General features: G+C 43.8%; 1 protein-coding gene across 1 annotated transcript in view; it reads left to right on the top strand.

Annotated features, from left to right (window-relative positions):
• The window catches only part of CHMP4B (charged multivesicular body protein 4B), a 29,936-nt gene extending 8,469 nt beyond the window's left edge, over positions 1–21,467 (top strand). The window contains exons 2-5 of the mRNA XM_075108886.1: positions 15,914–16,091; positions 16,857–16,971; positions 17,534–17,660; positions 20,651–21,467. Coding sequence (XP_074964987.1) covers positions 15,914–16,091; positions 16,857–16,971; positions 17,534–17,660; positions 20,651–20,718 — 488 coding nt within the window. The 3' untranslated portion in view covers positions 20,719–21,467. The remainder of the gene's footprint in view (positions 1–15,913; positions 16,092–16,856; positions 16,972–17,533; positions 17,661–20,650) is intronic.
• Positions 21,468–21,895: the final 428 nt, after the last annotated feature.

The following is a 21,895-nucleotide window of genomic DNA, read 5'->3' as shown; positions in this document are numbered from 1 at the left end:
CTTTGCAGACAGCATTTGCTTCCAAACAGAATACAAGATTAACAGGTGTCTCTCATCCAGTGGGTCTGATGTGTTGAAGTCAAGGGTTGGTTTAGGCACAAGGTAAGCCAAGAGATGCGGTAACGTGGTCGCCATCCTGCTGGCACAAACCCCTTGAGGGTTAGTTGTTAGTGACCGTTTGTGAATTTGGCCATGTAGCTGCATCTTGAGCTCGTTTGGATACCTGCTGCCAGGTTACTCTGTGCATGCAAAGACTTGCAATGTCTTTCGCTGTAAAACCTCTCTTTTTGGAGTCCCCCTTTTTCATAGGGCTGGGATCAGCCATGCTGGCTGTTTCACTAATGTGGTGGTGAGTTGTTATCAAAATATCTGTATTGTATGTGCTCTTCATGGCTTGGCAGCAGCTTGTACAGGTTTAGGGATGTCATGGTCGCTTCCAGGTGACTGCACAGAGGTTCCTCAAATGTAGTGGAACTGAAAAGAAATATAAATGCCAGGGTGACAGGAGCATCAACTGATGATATTTGGAAACTTGCAGGTGATTTTTGTTATGAAATAAAACAAGTTGATGAAAAGCGCACTTTGTAATGGGCAAACTAGGAACTGTGCACAGCCATTGCATCTCCCCTCAAGGCGGTACCATAATAAAACGTCTTGGTGGCATCCCCATGGTGGGCTCGGCACACGCAGTGTCCTGGGAGGAAACTGAGTGGTAGAAAGCTTCCCTGGCAGCACTGCCAGCTCGTGACGTGAGGGCTGCAGTAACAGTGCTCATGGCTAACCTGGCTCCTGGAGCTGACCGCTGCCCAAGAGTATGGGATTGCCGTTAAAAAAAAGAAATTCAGTTCTGGCCTCAAGACGTCCTGCAGTGTTGCCAGTCAGGTGTTCAGGAGTTGATTCAAGAAGTACAAACTTCATATTTATATTTAAAAAAAAGGTTTGCTTTATTTGCTTCATAACTTTTGGGTTTCTAAAGGCCTACGTTTTCAACTTTTTCCCCCTAGTAATTAGCGTTGGAATCTGAGCATTCCTTAAAAAGTAATTTTTCACATCTCAAAGTAGTGTAACTTCACCAGATGGGATGTAAGAGAAATGGTAAATATTATGACAACCTCAATTAAATTCTTACTTAGCAACACTGTAATAATAATTGCCCAAAGCTGGAAAAGGCACGGTAGATTACCCAGGCAATCAGTTGTTTTATTCCCCAGGAAGAGAAGGTCTTGAAATGGGCCACTTAAGGGTAAAATCTTCTGAGTTTTGTGACTTAATCACAAAAATATTGTTAAGCATAGGGAGTTTGGTTGTTTGGGTTTTTTTCCCTGGGACAAAAGAGCATTTCGAGATACTTTAGAAGAGGTAATTCTGTTCTTGTAAAGCAGAACCTCTACCTGAGGCATTTCTGGCAGGGATTCAAAGGAAGATTATAGTTTTTTCACTGGAATTCTCTCTAACAAGATATCTTAAGCAATCACAAAATAAAGAAGAATACCTATAAAGAGTATTTGCAGGCTGTGAGAATCCCAGGGAGTCCTTAAGGTTCACACTTTTCTCATCCTAATAGTTTAAACATTTGTTGAATTCTGAATAATTATCTCCTTTTATATACATGTAAAATTCTGATGTGAAAAAAGGGGACTGATTTTTAACAGCAAAGTTATTGGGCAGTTTAAAGGGGTAAGGGAGGATAACTTACCCCAGCAGCCTTAGAATATATCTAGTTTTATTTCTAAAGAAGAAATGTGTTTTAGCTAAATCAGTTTTGGAGATGCCTTGCAATCCCCTGCCATCATCCAGCGACATGCAGGACTGCACGAAGTGAAACACTGAAAACTGGGAAATATGGTATATGCTTTGCTTCCAGAGGATGGATCAGATTTAACATAACAGCTGGAAGTATTAGGCCTAGATGATCTCGGCTGGTCTGGCATTTCTTAGGCTCATTCCGGCTCCTGGGTGGAACAAACCCATTGGCTGCTTCTCTGTAATTGGGACCTTTCTTTCCTGGTTTTCTCATTTGGGCTTCGAATCTTACTGTAGTCAACTTTTTTTTTTTTTTAAACTGTCCCAGACTCACCTTATTTAACAGAGGATTATTGGCCAGAGGACCATTGCCTTGGAGTTCAGGGAGCAGAAGAATCAACTTCCAAGGCTGAAGGCTTGCTTGCTTTCTGGACTATCCCCTCTCCGCCTGAAAGGAGGCCAGGCCAGGAGGAGGTTACTCAGCTTGCTGGTTCTGTGCAATACGCTTCCATCTTATCTTGCAACCTGAGCGAATTACTTGCTGTTTCAGGAATAAGTAGTGTTGTAATAATGGCTTCTGACCTTTGGAAACACACTTTCTGCACTCTGTATGAAAATGGCTGCTTGTGACTAATGTAATAAGGAAGCACGACAAGGAAGTGTTATACTTGAAGCCTTACGCCTCTGCTGTGGGATGTGGAGCAGCGCTAACAATTGCTGGTGCAAAGGTCGAGTTGATGCTGATCCGTCGTTAGCACCACTGCAGGCAGCAGCGGTGCCTGCTGTGTTTGGGTAATGCACGTATCAGCTTTGATTGCTGTGGTACGAGATGCTTTTTTCTTTATCTTTTTTTGCCTTTGTGTATTTATAGATCTTTAGGCCAGAAATGCTTATTATTTAGTATAATCTCTTGCACAATAGACTAAACGTTCTGGCACTGTTCTGCTCAAGAGGAAGGTGTAATCTTGTTGTTTTAAATACAGTTAGGGCAGAAACCTTGTATTCTCTGCCTGTGTTTGGATGCCTTATTGGAGTAGTATTAATCAGTCACTTCATCTTGGAGCTGGGAATAGTTGCCTTTGAGGAGAGGGTTTGGGAGCTTTAGATATTGAGTAGACGGATGCAGAAAGATAAGTAGAGGATGAAGGTTGAACTCTGCTCATGATTCCCTGCTGAAAGTGCAGCATCCGCCGAAAGATGGGCACAGGAGGCTGCTGCCAGCCCTTGCCAGCTGCTCCCTGGGAACGGTGCTGGAGAGATTAGGCCCTGGCGCTGGGCTTCAGCTGTTCGGCATACAGTGACTTTTAGGCCTGTGTATATAGTCTAGACATCATAGATCTCAGCAGGTCTGGCAGGAAGGGAAATCATGCTGCTTTGCACTGTGTTAGTCTTGGAGTTGATGTGAATTTATTTTTAACCATTCTTCAGTTCCTCTTTCTCCCAACCGCTTTCACACCATGATGTTTAAAATCAAGCCTGAGTCTTTGGACCTCTGACGTACTGTGCTGTGCCATCATCAATATGCTTATGCGTCAGCTGAGTGGCCATGCTTGCTTTTTTTTTCTTTTTCAGTCCCTTGTACAAAGCCTGTATGTTCCTGTCTCTGAAAGGCTTTACGTTTCTTTTCATGTAGAGAAATCTCACTAATGTGCAGGATGTGGGCAAGGCTCCGCAGGAGCAAAGGAAGGGTAGGAAGTATTTCCAGAGCTAGAAACGGCACTGAAACAAAAATGCTCGGGTAGAAGCTAGCAGGAGAAGGGTGCTCTCTAGCTGTTGTATCTCGAGTAATTACACAGTTGTGGACATACCCTGAAAGGTTTTGGAAACACCCTGAAAAGATCTGACCTCCAGGACTCTGAATAGAGAATTAAGAGTCACCAGCTTCTGCATCTTGTATGACTCACCTTGTCTGGGATGAGCATTCCTTGGTACGTACTGCAGATCTGTTTGCCAGGATAGTGCCGGGATGCTGAACGTTGTTCAGCTGGTTAGCAGTTCCTTGAGCTAGCAAATCCCTGCAGAAAGGTATTTATTCAAGGCTAAACTCGATGGCGTGCAAGAAATTTTCTAAGACTGTAGTGTAATTTACATCTACCTTTTTATCTGCTTGTAGCATTGGAGGATATTTTGTGAATTGCTTTAAATTACCTTTTTGTTTCTTATTAATATTTTTTGAGATGTTGTAGGCGGTTTGCTAGTTCTCAATACAATGAGAGATGAGCAGTTGCCTCCTAAGATTAAGCCACTGGACTATGAGACTACTGCAGGCAAGGCAGCCAATTACTTCTTACACCTACCAGTGCCTCTTGTTTATCCCATTTCAAGGACAGCGAGGATGATGTTCGTGATTAAATTCGCTGCTGAGGCAAGTGGCAGGCAGAGGGAATGGTGTTTTCAGAAGCAGCAAAAATAATGACCCTTCTTCCTGTTGAGCAAATTAGAGATGGGTACGCAATAGAATGTGAGGACGGTTACCCAGTATTAAGTTGATTATCTCAACCATCTCTAGTGTCTGGTCTTTCTGGTAGAGGGGCCAGGAAACCCCCATTTGGGAAGCTCCTCTGCAGCTATCTTGCACTACTTATTTTGACGTGGCTGACATTTGGTGTATATTATTTTTGAGGCTGCTGTGGAACTTTTTCATCCTGTATTAATACAGCTGGTGTCCTTTTGCAGTGGTATCTCTGCTGCTGCCATTTCTTTTCTCATTTGCCAGAGAGAATGTAAGAATTAGATGTGAGATTAAGTTATTTTTCCCCCCTCAGCTAGAGTAATCAGAGCTATTAACCCCTGTCTCTTCCTCTGGATGAGAAGCCTTTCTATTTTAGGTATCAGTGTGATTTTTAGCCGATTTTTGCAGAGGCAGGAGTTGGATAGGCAGGAAATGCCCGCATTGTGAGCCACTGGTGGGGACAATTTCCCTGGCTTCACTAACGCGTGGACCTTGGTACGAGTGTGTTTTTGAATTCAGTGAAACTCTTGAATCATATTCCCAGTTGTTCCCAGTGCTCTTTGAAGTAACTGGTCCTGCTCTCTCATGTTGAGATGTGTTTTTGCTAGCAAAATCTGGAGTTGCAAGTACATAGAAAAAAGTCTTAAGTTCTTCCTTTTCTACTAATGATGTTTAAAAGCATTAATTCGATAGAATTGTTGTGTGCATATAATATCCCATTAACACTACTTGTCCTACAGGTGTATAAGCAATACGTATTTGCAGGAGGGCTGTTGTTTTTTAACGAAATCACTGACACGTTCATAGTGAATTTTTCCTCTCTGAATGCAGTGCTGTGTAGTAAAACTGTATTTTCGTTATCCTGCTGACTTCTTATCACAGTGCATGTTTTTCCTAGTTCACTAACAAACTGCTGTAAATATTGCAAGGAAAATCTTAAGACTTACAACAGCTCTGTTAATAATTTGCTTATATACTTGTTGAAATAATTTAAAAATACATACAATTAAATTCTTGCAGATAACATTTCTTGAGAACAAAGTGGAATTATTTGGGTGAGCAGTCATGCTTTTCAGATGGTGAGTGTGGATGGAGGATAGTCTGGCTAAATGACTCTACTGTTTTCACTTGTGAGCACTCGTTAGTCAGAAGGAGCAGTGGCTGAGAACTGTGACATGACGTCCTACTTATCGGTTGTGTTGGAGGGCTGAGTGCTGCCACGGTAGGCATAATAATGAAACCCTTGGCTGCTTGTTATTCGCCGTGGTCAAACGGTAAGTGTAAGACTTCTGGAATTTCTGTGGGGAGTTATCACATAAATTCAAATAAATGTGAAATTAAAAATAGTATTTTACAGTTCATCAATTGAAGACGGTAAATAAAAACAAACCCAAACCCCCAAAACCCTGAGGAAGGAATGGCTTTTCATGTATTAAAAAGTTTGAGTTTTTAAAAAGTCTGTAAAATGTTCTTCAAATATACTTTTATATATGTTTTCACATTCAGGTAATTGAAGCAGGCAGTCCAGATCTAACTGCTTTTGACTCGGCTGCTGCTTTACTGGACTTGTCCTCTTCTCTGGAAGCTGACATTTTCTTTGTGAGAATTTCTGTGTAAAAAGGAACTGCGGAGATTAGAGGCTGGTGCTTATTAACACTGAGACATTTTATTTTACTTTGCCAATGGAAAAGAGGTCATAAACTATTTATATCAGTTTTAACTGCTCAGAGCTCTGTGTTGAACTCTTTATGAATAAAAATTGGCTCCAACGTCCCAGTCACAGCTGATAATAAAGGCCATGAATATATCAAAATGTCATATGGAGAAGATAATTTTGAGCCTGCTCACCATCTCCTAATGGATGGCAGGAGTCACCTAGTTAGTTTTAAATGTATTACCTTTAATTTAATTGTAATAATATGTATAACTGCTTTTTCCCCAGCGCATACTTCCTTGAAGTAATTTGCTGAAATTCAAGTAAAGTACAACTAAGCTTTGTTATCTGCTGTTATTTTCTTTTTGAGGATATTTTAAGTGCATGCAGTTCATTATGCACATTGGACTTACAGGCTCAGTGTGTGTTTTTAGCTTGTTGATGAGGTACAGGTTGTAAACGTTGTCTAAAATACTGTTTATTGGCAGGTTCTTGCTGTTGTGTTGTGAAAACTACCATTGGGTCTGCTACCGTTGAACATACGTTTTTGCTGCCACTGAATTAAATCAATAATGAATGCATCGATTCGTTAAGTGAAGGTTATCTTAAATGTTACTTTGGTTTTTTGTTTTTAATAGCAAATGCTAAGTTTACCAACAACTTTCTCTTCTCACATCAGTTTATCCAATCCGAGCTGTTGTGCAGGTCAGGAGGGTAATCTGTCAGCTTGCTTTTGTAGAATGGTTTGGCCACTACTGTCTTTTCCTCATGTGCAACCTATGGGAGATTCGAGCTGAAAAAAAAAAGAGGGGAAAAGAGCGGGGTCCCCTCCTAAACCAGCCAGTGATTTGAACTGGTACCACTGTTTTTATATGTAATAGGGATGTTTCAAGAGTAAGTTCACCCCCACCCAAAGGCAGGATGCTCTGGGAGGAGAAACTTGGGGTGTTCCTGAGCGACTTCAGTGGAACATCCCTTCTCCCAGAGGGAAGGCTGCCCACGGGGCAGTGCTGATCAGGGACACCGCCTGTCGTTTTTCTGTGCCTGTTCCTGGAATCCTTTGGTGCAAGTCCCGCGCCTAGGAGCTGGGGAGGTTTTAGTACAGAGCGATTTCCTTCAGCTCTGCGAGAGGAACGCCTCTTGCTGCGCCTTGCCCTGCACTCAGCGCCTGCGACATGCCAGACTTACCAGCTGTGCTTAAGTAGTTAGTAACACGTAGAGATTGTAGTCCGGATCTTTCTGTGCTTTATTCTGTATAAAGGTGGATATTTTTGTAAGAAATACACAGCCACGACATGGTGAGAAAAACCATCAGTCCTTATTTGTTTTGAGCCTCTGAATATCAGACACTTTGCAGAAGCTGCTGTGAGAGTCTGGTTCAGCGATCTTGTAGTCTCATATAGCATTTTGCTCTAAGATAAGGAAATTGTTGCACTGTTGGAAAAGTTAGATCAGCCATTTCTAGAAAAATCCGCTGGTGATCTCTCTAGCAACAGGTTCTGCGTCGTGAGCGATGTCTCTCTAGCTACGTTAGAAAATAAATGATTTAAACTAAATATATGGTTACAGGTCCTGCTGAAGCAGTTCCACAGGAATTAAAGCTGGGTATTAAATTACATTGGCTGCCTATGTAATTATTATCTTGGAAGCAGTGAAGGCATAATTAGGGGTGTGGATCCTGAGGGCTGCCTCTTCCACGGCTGGCTAATGTGATAGCAGTCTTCATTAGGAGCAAAGGTAGGCCTTGTTACACTTTGACTTCAAATGCACGTCCATTTCTTGCATGTGTGTAATGCTACAGGACTTACTTGTAGCCTGCTGTCTCTTTTTCATGTTTATTTCAAATTTTGGAAATGGATTTTTTTTTTTAGAAAAAGCCAATGTAAATCCCTTCAGAATAAGTCTTTATAGCCTTGACTTCAATGAAAACTTAATAAAAATATATTACTCTGGCAGTTCATAAGATTTCAGTAGGTATTTATGCAGATGGTAAAAACTATTCTGCAGGAAAAAAGCAGCACAGCTGCTCATCGGTTTTCAGAAATCAATGCGTAAATAATAGAGTAGAAATAAAGTAGCTGTAGATCAGAACAGAATCACCCCCTTGGATCTATACTTCCGTCAGATACCACCGCTCTGTAAAGTATGTAAAGTATAATAGTAATATATGGAAAATCTGCGGCCCCATTCTTTCTGCTAGCGAAGACTGTTGCTGGTCCTGCATTTCAAGCAGGGTTTGGTGGCTCTTCCCCCCCTGCCTGTGCCCGCTTGGTTAAGCCCCTTGGCCCCTGTGCAGGGGTCGGCGTGGCTCTCATTTTTGCCTCCAGATGGACTCTTGCCCTAGAAATTTCTTGTGATGTCTGAGCTGTGGGTATTGATGTGGTGTGCTTGTCCACAAAGAGCAGAAAGTTGGGAAATCAGTCCTGAGAGGTGGAAAACCAACTTAACTGTCTTAAACATGATTTTAAGTATTTATCTGAAAGAAAAATGCATTTTTATTAATGTTTTTATGAGATTAGATGCAGAGAAATGATCATTTAGTGATCTGTTTTTCTAGCTGAGACAAAAACAGGTTAGAAAGGTCTGCGCCAGATCTTAGCAGTCTCCACCACCCTGTGTGGAGGGCAGGCACGTGGGAATGTGGCACAGAGCACGTGCCTATCCTCTGTACTGTGACCACCTTCATGAGGAAGAGAAGATGGGTCATAGTTGTGGGCGACTCCCTTGTAAGGGGAACAGAGGGTCCAATATGCCGGACAGACCCTCCTCTTAGGGAAGTCTTCTGCCTCCCTGGGACCTGGGTTAAGGACATCACTAGGAAGCTTCTAGCCTGGTACGGCCCTCGGAGTATTACCCATTACTGCTCTTCCATGTGGGTGATGACAAAGCCACAACACGTAGTCCAAGGGTGATCAACAGAGACTTCAGGGCCTTGGGGTGGTTGGTGAGGGGATCTGGAGCACAGGTTGTTTTCTCCTCTCTCCTTCCAGCTGCGGGCAGTGACATTGGAAGAAACAGAGAGGCCCAGTCTATTAATACGTGGCTCCTTGGCTGGTGTCACTGCCACAGTTCTTTTTGTTTTGATAATGGGATGGCCTGCGTGGTACCAGGCGTGCTGGTGTCTGGTGGGATTCACCTTTCTCAAAGGGGAAAGAGGGTGTTTTCTCTTGAGCTTGCGGGGCTGGTTGACAGAGCTTTAAACTAGATTTGAAGGGGGAGGGGAATAACATCAGGCTTGGCCATGACAAGCTGAAGACTGGGGTGCTAGCGAGGTCCCTCAGCCTCTGAGATGTGCTGGCTATGCTGCAGCACACATGAAGTCTTAGAGAGATGAGCCCGGGTCTCCTGAGGTAATAGGAGCCAACTGGTGAAATGCCTCAAAGGAATTACGGGGTGTTTCTCTCAGAAGGTGACACTTCTTACAGCCCAGCTGAAGTGCATCTACACCAATGCTCGCTGCATGGGCAATAAACAGGAGGAGCTGGAAGCCGTTGTGCAGCAGGAAAACTGATATAGTTGCCATCACAGAAACATGGTGGGATAGCTTGCACAACTGGGGTGCTCCAATGGATGGCAATAAACTCTTCAGAAGGGACCGGCAAGGCAGCAGGCAGGTAGAGCTGGAAGCCACTGTGCTCCTAGAAAGCTGTGAACTCATTGCCATTACTGAAAGTTGGTGGGATGAATCCCATGAGTGGAGTGTGGCTATTGATGGCTACAGGGTGTTCAGAAGGGACAGGCGAGGAAGGAGGGGTGGAAACATTGCCCTCTGCGTCAAGAAATAGAGTGTGAAGAGCTGTCTCTGAAGAAGAGCCATGAGCAGGTTGAAAGCTTGTGGGTAAGATCCAGAGACCAAGGTGACAAAAGGAACCTTGTTGGTTGTGTCTACTACAGGCTCCCTGATCAAGGGGAGCCTACTGATGAAGCCTTCTTACTGCCAGCTACAGGAGGCATTGCGCTTGCAGGCTCTTGTCCTGCTGGGGGACTTCTACCACCCCAACATCTGCTGGAAAAGTAGCACAGTGAGCTGTAGGCTCCTGGAGAGCATTGAGGATAACAACTTAAGCCAGGTAATATAGACAGCCCTACCAAAGGGGATGTGATACTGGACCTGATGGTCACCAGTGCAAGTGAGCTAATTGGTGAAGACAAGATCAGAGGCAGCCTGGGCTGCAGTGACTACATATTGGTGAATTTCTCAGTCCTGAGGGATATGAGTCAGGTGAAGAGTAAAGTCAGGACCCTGAATTTCAGGAAAGCAAAATTCCAGCTCTTCAAGGAGTTAGTTGATAGGGTCACCTGGGAAACTGCCCTCAGGGACAAGGGAGCAGGACAGAACAGGTCTTTAAGGATGCTTTCCATAGAGCACAAGAGCTCTCTCGATCCCCATGTGTGAGAAATCAGGAATGGAAGGCAAGAGACCAGCATGGATGTGTCAAGACCTGCTCATCAAACTAAAGGGCAAGAAGGAAATGCAGAGGAAGCAGAGACAGGTATCCTGGGAAGAGCATAGGGATGCTGCACATTTGTGTAGGGGTGGGGTCAGGAAGGCCAAGGCGTAGCTGGAGCTGAACTTTGCAAGGGATGCAAAGAATAATAATAAGGGCTTCTGCAGGTATGTCAGCCAGATAAGGAAGGTCAAAGGGAGCATACCCCCGAGATGAGCAAGACTGGCAGACTGGTAACGACAGACGAGGAGAAGGCTGAGGTACTCAACAGCTTCTTTGCCTCAGTCTTCACTGGCAGCCTCTCTTCCCACACCTCTCAAGTAGGTGGACCGCAAGGCAGGGACTGGGGAAGCAAAGTCCCTCCCACCATAAAAGACCACCTGAGGAGCCTGAACATATGTAAGTCAATGGGACCTGATGAGATGCATCCCAGAGTCCTGGGGGAGTCGGTTGATGTAGTTGCTAAGCCACTCTCCGTGATATTTGAAAAGTCATGGCAATCAGGTGAAGTCCCTGGAGACTGGAAAAAGGGAAACATTGCACCTATTATTAAAAAGGGGGACCCTGGGAACTACCAACCTGTCAGCCTCACCTAGGTGCGTGGGAAGGTCACAGAACAGGTCCTACTAGAAGCTGTGTTAAGGCACATGGAGGACGGGGAGGTGATCTGAGGCAGCCAGCATGGCTTCACCAAGGGCATGTCCTGCCTGACCAACCTAGCGGCCTTCTGTGATGGAGTGACTGCATCAGTGGGCAAGGGGAGAGCTATGGATGTCACCTATCTGGGCTCTGTAAGGCCTTTGACAGAGTCCCCCACAGCATCCTTCTCTCTAAATTGGAGAGATACAGATTTGATGGATGGACTGTTCAGTGGATGAGGAATTGGTTGGATGGTCACATCCAGAGGGTGGTGGTCAATGGCTCGACGTCCCGGTGGCGACTGGTGACAAGTGGTGTCCCTCAGGGGTCTGTATTGGGACCGGTACTTTTTAATATCTTCATTAATGATATAGACAGTGGGATCGAGTGCGCCCTCAGCAAGTTTGCAGACAACACCAAGCTGAGTGGTGTGGTTGACACACCTGAGGGACGGGATGCCATCCAGAGGGACCTGGACAAGCTTGAGAAGTTGGTCTATGTGAACCTCATGAGGTTGAACACGGCCAGGTGCAAGGTGCTGCACCTGGGTTGGGGCAAGCCCCAGTATCAATACAGCCTGGGGGGTGGAGGGATGGAGAGCAGCCCTGCAGAGGAGGACTTGGGCTTTCTGGTGGATGAAAAGCTGGACCTGAGCCAACGATGTGCGCTCGCAGCCCAGAAAGCCAATGTTACCCTGGGCTGCATCAGAAGCAGCGTGGCCAGCGGGGCGAGGGAGGGGATTCTGCCCCTCTGCGCCGCTCTGGTGAGACCCCCCTGCAGCGCTGCGTCCAGCTCTGGAGCCCCCAGCACAGGAGGGACATGGACCTGTTGGAGCGGGTCCAGAGGGGGGCCACAAAAATGACCCGAGGGCTGGAGCACCTCTCCTGTGAGGCCAAGCTGAGAGAGTTGGGGCTGTTCAGCCTGGAGAAGAGAAGGCTGTGGGGAGACCTTATTGTGGCCTTTCAGTACTTAAAGGGGGCTTATAAGAAAGGCGGGGACAGATTTGTTAGTAGTGCCTGCTGCAATAGGACAAGGGGTAGTGGTTTTAGACTAAAAGAGGGTAGATTTAGACTAGATATAAAGAAGAAGCTTTTCTACAATGAGGGTGGTGAAACCCTGGCCCAGGTTGCCCAGAGAGGTGGAAGATGCCCCATCCCTGGAAACATTCAAGATGAGGCTGGACGGGGCTCTGATCAACCTGACGTAGTTGACGATGTCGCTGCTCATGGCGGGGGGCTGGACTAGATGACCTTTAAAGGTCCCTTCCAAGCCAAACGATCCTATGATTCTCTGACTTGCGTTTATGTCTGGGTGCAGGTCCCTGGGAGTATCCATGAAAGCGTCCCGTGAAATGACCGCGCTGCTATTTGCAACATGGAGAATCCTGCATATGAAGTGCAAATCCTCTTCTGTGGGGGGAGGGATATGGGAAATGATTGCCAAAAGTAGCAGGATGAAATGAATGTGAGTGACCTAAATTAACCTGGTATTTTCTTACCTTTTCAGCTTAATCAAATCTTCTAGTTATACGTAAGGACTTCACATTAAAAGATAGTTAAGCAAGGAGACACAGGTGAAAATAAATTGCAGGAAGTTGTGATCATCTAATTTGTGGCGCTGAAGACCTTGTTTTACATTCCTTAGTGCTTCTAGCTGCAAGAAATTGCAATTTCTTGTCTAAGATTTACTTCACTGCAGAAACTAATTTATCACTTTGATGTTAATTGGCCTGTCGTAAATATTAATGCTGAACTGTCCCGACACAGGCGCTTTATGCACGGCCTTGTGTTTCTTGCTGGGCTGTGTATCGGTCCATGCTCCTTTTAGGCTACTGAAACAGGTGTTTCTACCCGTCGTTCTTCCGGTAGGTACAGGTGGGCACTGTGGCCATGGGAAGCTTTGTCCTTACATTGGCCTTACAGAGGAGAGGGGAAAATATAAATATATATTTCTTGGCTGCTCTTGGTCCAAAGGAGTTGGAAACATTTCTAGAAAATACCACAAATCCACTTTAAGTTTTCACTTTAAACAAGGCAAGTTTTAAAACGAGCATGTTTATATTCCTGTTCCTAGGCAGGGTCTGTGTGCCAGGCTTCCGACGGTAGCAGATCTGAGCGGGGTCGGTGCTTGGCTGAGAGGTCAGCAGGAACTCGCGGAGGTTCAGCAGCACCCAGGCAGGTAGCGGTGCTGCAGCCCGAGCCCGGGTGGGAGGTGCGTGCCATCTTCCAGGTCTCGTGGGAGGATCCCTGCTCAGTTCTGCAAGCTAGAAGTTTATGTACCATGCTTTTCTAACAGCAGGAGCCTTGATCTGTATATACAAGTGAGAAATTAATGAAAGAAAGGGTTTATAAAACAGAGTGAAGGCTGGGGAGTGCAGTTCTGGGACACGGAACTGGCAGGCGTGGGAGCGGGAGGGGTAGGGTTACCCAACAGTCCCAGTAACACTCCTGATGGCAAGATCTTGTACAGTATTTGGTGCCTGAGCAGCTTGTTTTAAACATGCTTAAGCATGAAATGTAGACGAACTGTAGCTATTCTCAGAGAAAGCTATAGCGGGGAACTGTAAGTAAATTATAGTACTTGGGTTTGTAGAAAGGTTACAAAACCCCTGGTTTTGACAGTAATTCTTCATGATGCACAAAATCCTCAATAAAGAATCTTATCGCTGTTTGACACTTTCCCAGCATCTGTCACTATATAAACACAACCTATTAACGATTTTATTTTTCTGAGTCAGATAATGTTATATATCTTTAATTAAACCATTAGCACAAAATTAACAGACTAAATATACCAGTAATGCGTTGCTCATCACTTTGTGATTTGGCATAAAGCTGGAACGTTTTGGAAGATATTTGTGTTGTGCTTGATTTTGCAGAGCAAACATTGTCTGTCTTGTTACACAAAACCCCAGCCCTATTCCCACTCTTGTCAAACAAGAATGGATGTTGGACTGGCCCCAGAGTAGTGGGGGGATTTACCGGTTGTTGGAGTAAAAAATCAGTGCAGGAACTTGTTTTGGGTCTTTGGCTTCTGTTGGAACAGTTGAGGTGCCCTGTGCTTTTGTTTTTGATCACTTCTTCTAAATCAACATGTGCTACTTTGTGTGCTTGGCAAGCTTAGCTGTGCCTTCACAAAGTACTTTTTTATTCTCTACTGCATTAAACTAATTTGAAAGTAATCAAATACAGCATATTCATAAGCAATTGTAGAACTGAAGGTATATGTAGGGCTTCTGGATGCCAGGCTGTTGTCTTGACGGACTGTCAAGCTTCTCAAGATGGCATCTGACAAAATATGTGGGATGCCTGCAGGCTTAATCCGCTTTTAGGAGAGGAGCTATTTTGCGTGTGTTGCAGGAACGTACTCATCATTGTCACAAAGTTATCACCCCTCTAGTAGGGGAGATGAGGGAAGCTGTCCGCTGAGGGATTTCCTACTCCCCTCCAGAAAATCTGCAAAGATTTGAATTAACATCCTTTAGAGATTTAAAGATTTAAAACCTTTATTTGCCACCATTCTGCACATGACTGACCCATGGGGAAGTCCAGGGTGTTGATATTTCATAGAATCACAGAATGTCCTGAGTTGGAAGGGACCCCCAAGGATCGTTGAGTCCAGCTCCTCTCCCTGCACAGGACAGCCCCAAAATAATTTAGCAGAGCTGATCCTGTATCATGCTGACTGTTTTCTGCTATGAGTTTCACAGGGATTAGAGCGTTGAAGAAATGAAGTGTGCACGTGGTTGAGTTCAGAAACTGAAAGTAAGGATTTAGGACAGCAGCTTGTATGCAAGCTGAGTTTTTAAAGTACGTGGGTGTATTACATGACAAGGACTGTCACACAGTGGACAAGCCTGTTCATATCAGGAGGGGAAGTAGAAATGCCATGAAGGGAAGCTGTACTCGTGTCTTACTCCATGGGATACTTGGTGTTTGTTAGTCAGCCGGCAGTGCTCAGTGCTTGGTAGGTCTTGCCCATGCTGCAGCTCCAACAAAACTTTTAGCCACATACAATCAAGATATATGTGAATCTAGTTTGCGTTCGGTGTCAGTGCGCTGGTCTGTCTGTCTGGGTGTCTCGGGAAGCGCCAGCTGTGGACTATTTTCGCCGTTGGATGCATGCCTCTCTGGGTGGGGTGGAGCTGCGCGTTGCAGAAGGAGCTGGAGAAGCCTAGCTGTGCAGCGAGTTGTACCAGTCCTCCCACGTGGGGTGATGCCCGAGGGTGTGGACCTCTGTTGGTGCTGGCATGGGTGGGCTCCTCTTGCAAGAGCAGGCATTGTACAAGTGCTTATGAGCAGCAAATAGCTCAAAAAAGTTTAAGGGATGGCATCTCTCATGTCTATCAGTAGAGACTGTTCTGAGGACAGTACCTTGTAGTAGGAGTAATATGAAACATGCACGGTTTGTTTATGTCTAAATATTTCTATATATGTACACATACAGGTATTTCACAACCTTAAGTAGCAAAGCTGAAGAAACATTTGTCTTGCTCTGTATTTGAATGAGTTTCTTCTCCCAGCAGCTGCCCAGGAGTTCGGCTGGCTGCTAGGGACCCTGCAGCAGCAGCGTCATAACCTCATCTGACAGGAGCTACAACAACTGTGCCTTGATGTACTGGGGGCGATGGTGAACAAAGATGTTTCGAAGTGGATCAGCCTGCTGTTTGTTGTAGCGTAGTCTCTGGTTTGTGGTGTGTTACGAGTGACCGGCCTACCGATCCTTGAGTTGCTTCTTGGCTTGCATCCTTCGTGTGGCAGGGGATGGACTGCAGGCATCTGTCCGCCTTTAAACAATTTTGTTTAAGAAGGCAAACACAAGTGTCCGGCAACTTAGTTTATCCAGGAAGAAAAGCAGATGACAAACAAGAGACATTGCGTTAGACATTGCTCTGTAGTGAGTGGCATTTGGTACAAAATGTGAATGGCTGTTTTGGGCATAAATCTCACAAATCCTACCCTCTTCTTTGTTGTTTAGCTGCTCTTCAGGCCCTAAAGCGTAAGAAGAGGTACGAGAAGCAGCTTGCACAGATAGATGGCACGTTATCAACAATTGAATTTCAGAGGGAAGCCCTTGAGAATGCCAACACTAACACTGAAGTGCTTAAGAATATGGGTTTTGCTGCTAAAGCTATGAAAGCCGCTCATGACAACATGTAAGTTATTCCCTTCTGCATCTTTATGTAGGATCCTTAGTTTGTCATTTATTTGATCTTCTCTTCTAAATGCCGGGTATTTCATAACCAGAGGTAGAGCTGGAGTAGCAAAACCTTCTTTCAGAAGGCTATAACTTAAATTATACTAAAGTACTAGATATACCTTCATATTGAACAAAATATGTAAGTATCAATGCTTTCTCAGTTTGACACCATGTTATATTGCACAAAGCCGCCACCTTTGTCCAACAGAAGGTTAAGGTTAGCACCTGTGTAATCTAAAGCAAACGGGAGGGTGCACCAGTTACAGATCCACCTAGTAGCAGGAAGAATTTTAAGCCTCAAGGCTTAAAGACTTAGACTTTCTGCGCAGTGCAGTTTGTGTATGTAGCAATAATTAAAGGTAAACTGCATTATGGGAATGTTGTACTTGCTCCAAAAGCAAATATTGTAGATGTAATGTAATAATGCTGGATCAGGGAACAGAGCAAATTATTATTAATACCAGTAATGCAGAACAAAATCTCTTCATATGAAGTCTCTGTATAAAACCGCTGTGAGCTAAGCTTTTAGGGAAAAGTAAGAAATGCATACATAATTTTGTTGAGACTGGGGCGATAAAATTCAGACTTATGTTCAAAGTATATTTTGGGAAAGGACCTTGCAAATGTCACCAGGGTGTGGCATTTCTACAAAAACCAAGAAATACAGTCTTAAGTGTGGATTGGAAAAGTGCCTGATTATATTGAACTCTTTCTTTTACAGGGATATTGATAAAGTAGATGAATTAATGCAGGACATTGCAGAACAGCAAGAGCTGGCAGATGAGATTTCAACAGCCATCTCAAAGCCAGTAGGATTTGGGGAAGAATTTGATGAGGTATGCTTTAAATTTGCCTCTCTTTATATCATAGAATCATTTAGGTGGGAAAAGAACCTTAAGATCATTGAGTCCAACTGTTAACCTAGCACTGCCAAGTCCACCGCGAAACCATGTCCCTAAGCACCATGTCTACATGTCTTTCAAATACCTCCAGGGTTGGTAACTCTTATGAGACCTTTCTTTTAAGATTTACATATTGCATGTGTCTAGGTGTAGTACTAGGGTATAAAATCTCTCCTAGAACTTCTTACTAGCTGTTCCTAGCAGTGCACACAGCAGCTATGACCCTGACTTTACGCTGAGAATGGTCTGGATGGCCTGATCTGAGAATGCTCGGACTTAGGTTTCTTCTTCTCTTCACTGCTTCCCCACTCTCCTCACCCTCCAAGAGGTCATGTACAGGAATTCAGATGAAGAATCAGACTCCTCATCTCCTCAGTTTGCTCTGATCCTGTGCGTTTAATCTATTTTCTTTAATAATATGACCAGCTAAATCTACTTGCTCATAAATATAACTTAAAGTTTCTTCCTTTTTTTTTTTTCTCCTTTAAAAAACTAGGATGAACTCATGGCAGAACTAGAGGAACTAGAACAAGAAGAACTAGACAAAAACTTGCTGGAAATAAGTGGTCCCGAGACAGTGCCACTACCAAATGTGCCCTCGATATCAATACCATCAAAGCCAGGTATGTATGGACCTTTACCAGAAACATCTTGCATTGTTAAAAAGCATGCTTATTTATCTGCCAGCTCCTCAAATCTGAGAGATCAAGCCGCAGGTAATGCAGATGTTTTGCTTGAAATTGCTTCATAAATCACAGATTACATCTAGTGTGTTTCTCTGTGGGGGCGACCTGCCCTTCATAAGAACTGCAAAAATGAATAGTTGTCACACGAACAGTTATTATCTGTTCTAGTGCTGCCAGTTTGTCTACAGTGTGGATGATGCTCAGGGTGGAGCGGAGATGTGGAGAAAGGAAGACTTCTACCCTTTGCTGCTGGCCCAACAGGGAAGTTATCTTGACAAACATACCAAGGCTGTAAAAGGGAGTGGAGAGTGAATTAGCTCTTGGAATTAGTCCCAGGCTGGTTCAGATTCCCACACTGAGCCATGCTTCCTTCCTGCTGCTTTAGTTTTTTTTTGATTTGACCCCTGCTTTTCTAGCTTTTGGGAGGAACTAACCTCAGGGTCCCCTCTTTGAGGACAGCTTTACCTCCTCTGAGGTTTGCCCGTACTCAAGCCAGACAGTACCAAACTTAGGGTCATCCCAGTCTTGGAGCACATCTATCTAGGAAATTTGTGTGATGCTTTTATAGGGAGAACAGGCAAGAAGTGCTCATATTTACACAGGCGGTTCAAAGCTGCTGTTAAATCTGAACCGATCACTCTTCTGTGAACTAGAAGTGATACCTCATGAAATGTAGTTGAGTTGGAATACCCCTGGCATGCATTAATGGGAGATGAAGCTTTACTAGCTTATTTTGCTGAACCTGCCTTAATGTATTATGACTAAGTTGTAGACTTTGCAGCTCTGTTTCGTGTGCTTACTTAGGAAAAAAATGTCCAAAGAATGGATGAACGTAGTCCCAGTTGGTCAGTGTATCTATAATTATCTTGCTACCTTTCCGGGCTTAAAAGGACCTGGGAAGCAGCAGACGCTGCCAAAAAACAAGGTCCTGCTTTGGGTGGCATGCTATGAATTTTGCTCCCTGTGCATTATAGTTCTTTTATTTTGACATAATTGATTTTGTGTTTTCTTAGTTCTGTTTTGCTGGGCAGAATTGCTGACAAGTGTTGATGAGAGGGGAGTGACTTATATCAAAATATCTTAAATCTGAGACTTTATCTAGATTCCAATCCAACAGCAGGAGAAACAGTTTAAATGAACGTGTGCATTGCCTTTTTATTTCCTAGCTGGTTTAATGAGGTTTGTTCTCGAAATATTCTTTAAAACATACTGACTTGGACCCAATTATACTGTTTGCATTATATTAGGTAGTAGTGTCTGTGCACTAGTAAGAGGCATTGCAGTTGTGCACGTATTTAAGTAACTGTGCTGCGTAAGACTTATGTAGACGTAGCAATTCCTGAAATAATAGAAATAATAAAAATCATGAATGTTTTTTGTAGTAAAACCTGTGAGTATAAAACTCAGTGTTTTATAGGATTTATGTTAAGCTGCTTTTGGATGGACATTAAAATTACATTAATATATTTAATTTTTACTGAAATAAAACTGCCTCCAAGACCAGCATTTGGGAGACTGTGGGATTCTGGGGTGGTGGTGGGTGGGGATTTTGTGTGGCTTGGTTATTTTTTTTTTTTATCCTAAATTGTTTTTCACTTAAAATTGACTTAATACACTGGGAGTAAAAGTTTACTTCTGGTCACCCTGGGTCGGACTTTCGAAGGGACTGCTTTACCCAGCCACCCAGGCACGTGCTTAATATGCCTTTTGGAAGTAAGTGATGTGTGTTCTCCGGTAGAGCTGACTCTTGTTACCTCCTTTTTATTCACCGAATGGAAAACGAACGTGAGCTTGCCTGCTTTTCCAGTTCTCAGGCATTGTCTGTATTTTGACTTAGTCAGTCTGCATGAAATTTTTTGCTGTTGCCTGTCAGCTCAATGGATGTCAGAAGAAATTCAGGCAAAAACCGTTTTGTGTATGGAAACCGGAAGAGCTTAATATAGAAAAATGAATTCCAAACTTGTACAAATGATAGGTCTTGGGGTTGACTCAAAGCTGACTCAGTTCTCACTTGCGTAAATGTTTAGTTTGGAATGGCACAAACCATTTTGAGTATGAATTATTTGACTTCCCCCCGCCCCTTTTTGAAGCAAAAATACTGTCTGAGGAAATAACATCTTTTTTTTTTTTTTGTATTTTCCAAAATTATTGCAGCTATTTCTGGGTTCAAACCTTTTTGCTGCGTTAATGATTTTCATGTCCAGAAACTGGACTTGTCACCTTATGGCAAAGAGCAGCATTTGCTCCCCTGGAAGGACCAAAAACGATAACAAGGCAGCACGTAGCCTGCTGCTTAACAGTCACATCCAGCCAGCTACTGGTGAGCGCGGCAGGAGGTGGGGAGAAGCACGTACCCGGTGCTAGTGAGCTCTTCAGCCCCTTGAAGAGCTTGAACTGACAGAGGAGTTAGTTGTAGAGGTCTCCAAATTCTGCACCTAGCCAGACCAAAACACGGTAGCCTCATTTGCTGCACTTTGAGGACTTAGTGGTGGAACAAGGAATTTATTTTTTATGGGGGAGAGACTGTAATACTGGAGAGGTCAGACAAATCTCTGCAAGAAGCTGCATCCCTCTGAGAGGGGCTCAGCAGCTGGAGGCTCGGGGTCTGCTGCTTGGAGGCTTAGGGCTGATAGAAACAATAGACCCTGCTGGTGCACGCATCTTAACCTTCATGCTTGTTTGCGTTCTTCTCATGTAACCTGTTGCCTTTCTCCGCTTAAAGTGATGATATCAGGAAGTTTAGCCCATGCTGGCTTTTTCAGACGGCACCTTTTGCATCAGTTCAAAAAGGTCTTTGTTTCCTCTACTGGCATTTGGTGCTTCATTCATTGGTTAGGCCAGTGGTACAGAGGCTTCTCTCCTGCAAAGAATTGAGACAGGGTTCTGTCCCCATTCCCCCTCATTTGTTTTCTTTTCATATTTTACAGCCAAGAAGAAAGAGGAAGAAGAGGATGATGACATGAAAGAGCTGGAAGCTTGGGCAGGAACCATGTAACCACAGCAGTAACTGGCTGGAAAAAGACTTTGATTACCTATTCTGGGCGCAAATGTGTTGTGTTGAGGAGAAAGCATAAGCAAAATGTCTTTATCTTTAATTTTAACCCAAAGCAGTGGGAACTGCATTGCTGTTTTCCGCATAGTATGGTCTGCACGAAGGAAAGAAAGGGGAGCAGGGAGAATTGCCTGCAGTTTATACGGTTCAATTTCTGTAAAAAGGTATTTGCAAAATCAAACATTCAGCTTTTGGACTGTGCTACTGCCACTGCTGGATCTTCATCTTCAAAAGTCTGGGTCATATTGAATTAAAATAAGCTGAAAAAACACTCTGTAATTTTAAGTCAGTTTTAGTGTGTCTAGAAGTCTTGTAAGGCATTTAAAAAGCAGGAAAAGTCGTAAGCCACCATCGGCTTCTTATTGTGTTTAGGTGCAAGAATGCTTTAGGTTTTTAGTTCTTTGCAAGTTATATTTATATCCCTTGACTGATGTGTGGCCAGCCTTGTGTTTGTCACTACAACAGTGTAGTCACTATTCCCATTTTAATTGGTGATAACGATTTGCAATTGACAAATGCTATATTGGAAGTAGGGAAGGTCTAAATTTCGGTTGTACATTTTTCTACATAGCACTACAATGTTTATTGCTTTTTTGTGATAATTGATAACCCATTCAGATACATGCACACAATTATTTTAATTAAGAAACTACTATGGATTGCACTGTATTAAATATCTTGATTAATTTTCATCTGTGGCTACTCTTGTCAGTTCTTCATGACGTTTAAGTGATCTGACTATAACTTATGTGCAGTTTGGCCTTTCTACGTGAGTGATAGACACTCTTTAAGGCTGGCTGAACTTTGCTTGTGTGACTGTGGCAGAGTTGCATGAAACCACAGTCTTAGCTGAGCTAAATTGCCGGAGGGCTGCTATAGCTGTTTTCTTATTGTAATAATATTCTGGTCCACCGTGTCAGAACCTCCACGCTAAGGAGAAATCAAAGCTGAATTAATACTAGAAGCAACAGGTTTAGTGACTGAGCTGGGAGCCTTGGCTTTATATTTTTTTGTCATAGAAATGATATCTGTCGTGCCCTGTGCTAAGAAAATGCTGTATTTTAAAGCACTAGTGTTACAGGAGTTATGGGTGAGCTTGTCAAGTGCAGGGAGGTGTCTT

Source organism: Phalacrocorax aristotelis, chromosome 13 (assembly GCF_949628215.1).
Source record: "Phalacrocorax aristotelis chromosome 13, bGulAri2.1, whole genome shotgun sequence".
NCBI lineage: Eukaryota > Metazoa > Chordata > Aves > Suliformes > Phalacrocoracidae > Phalacrocorax > Phalacrocorax aristotelis.
The sequence above is the reverse complement of the archived record's forward strand: the minus strand, read 5'-3'. Positions and strand labels throughout refer to the sequence as shown.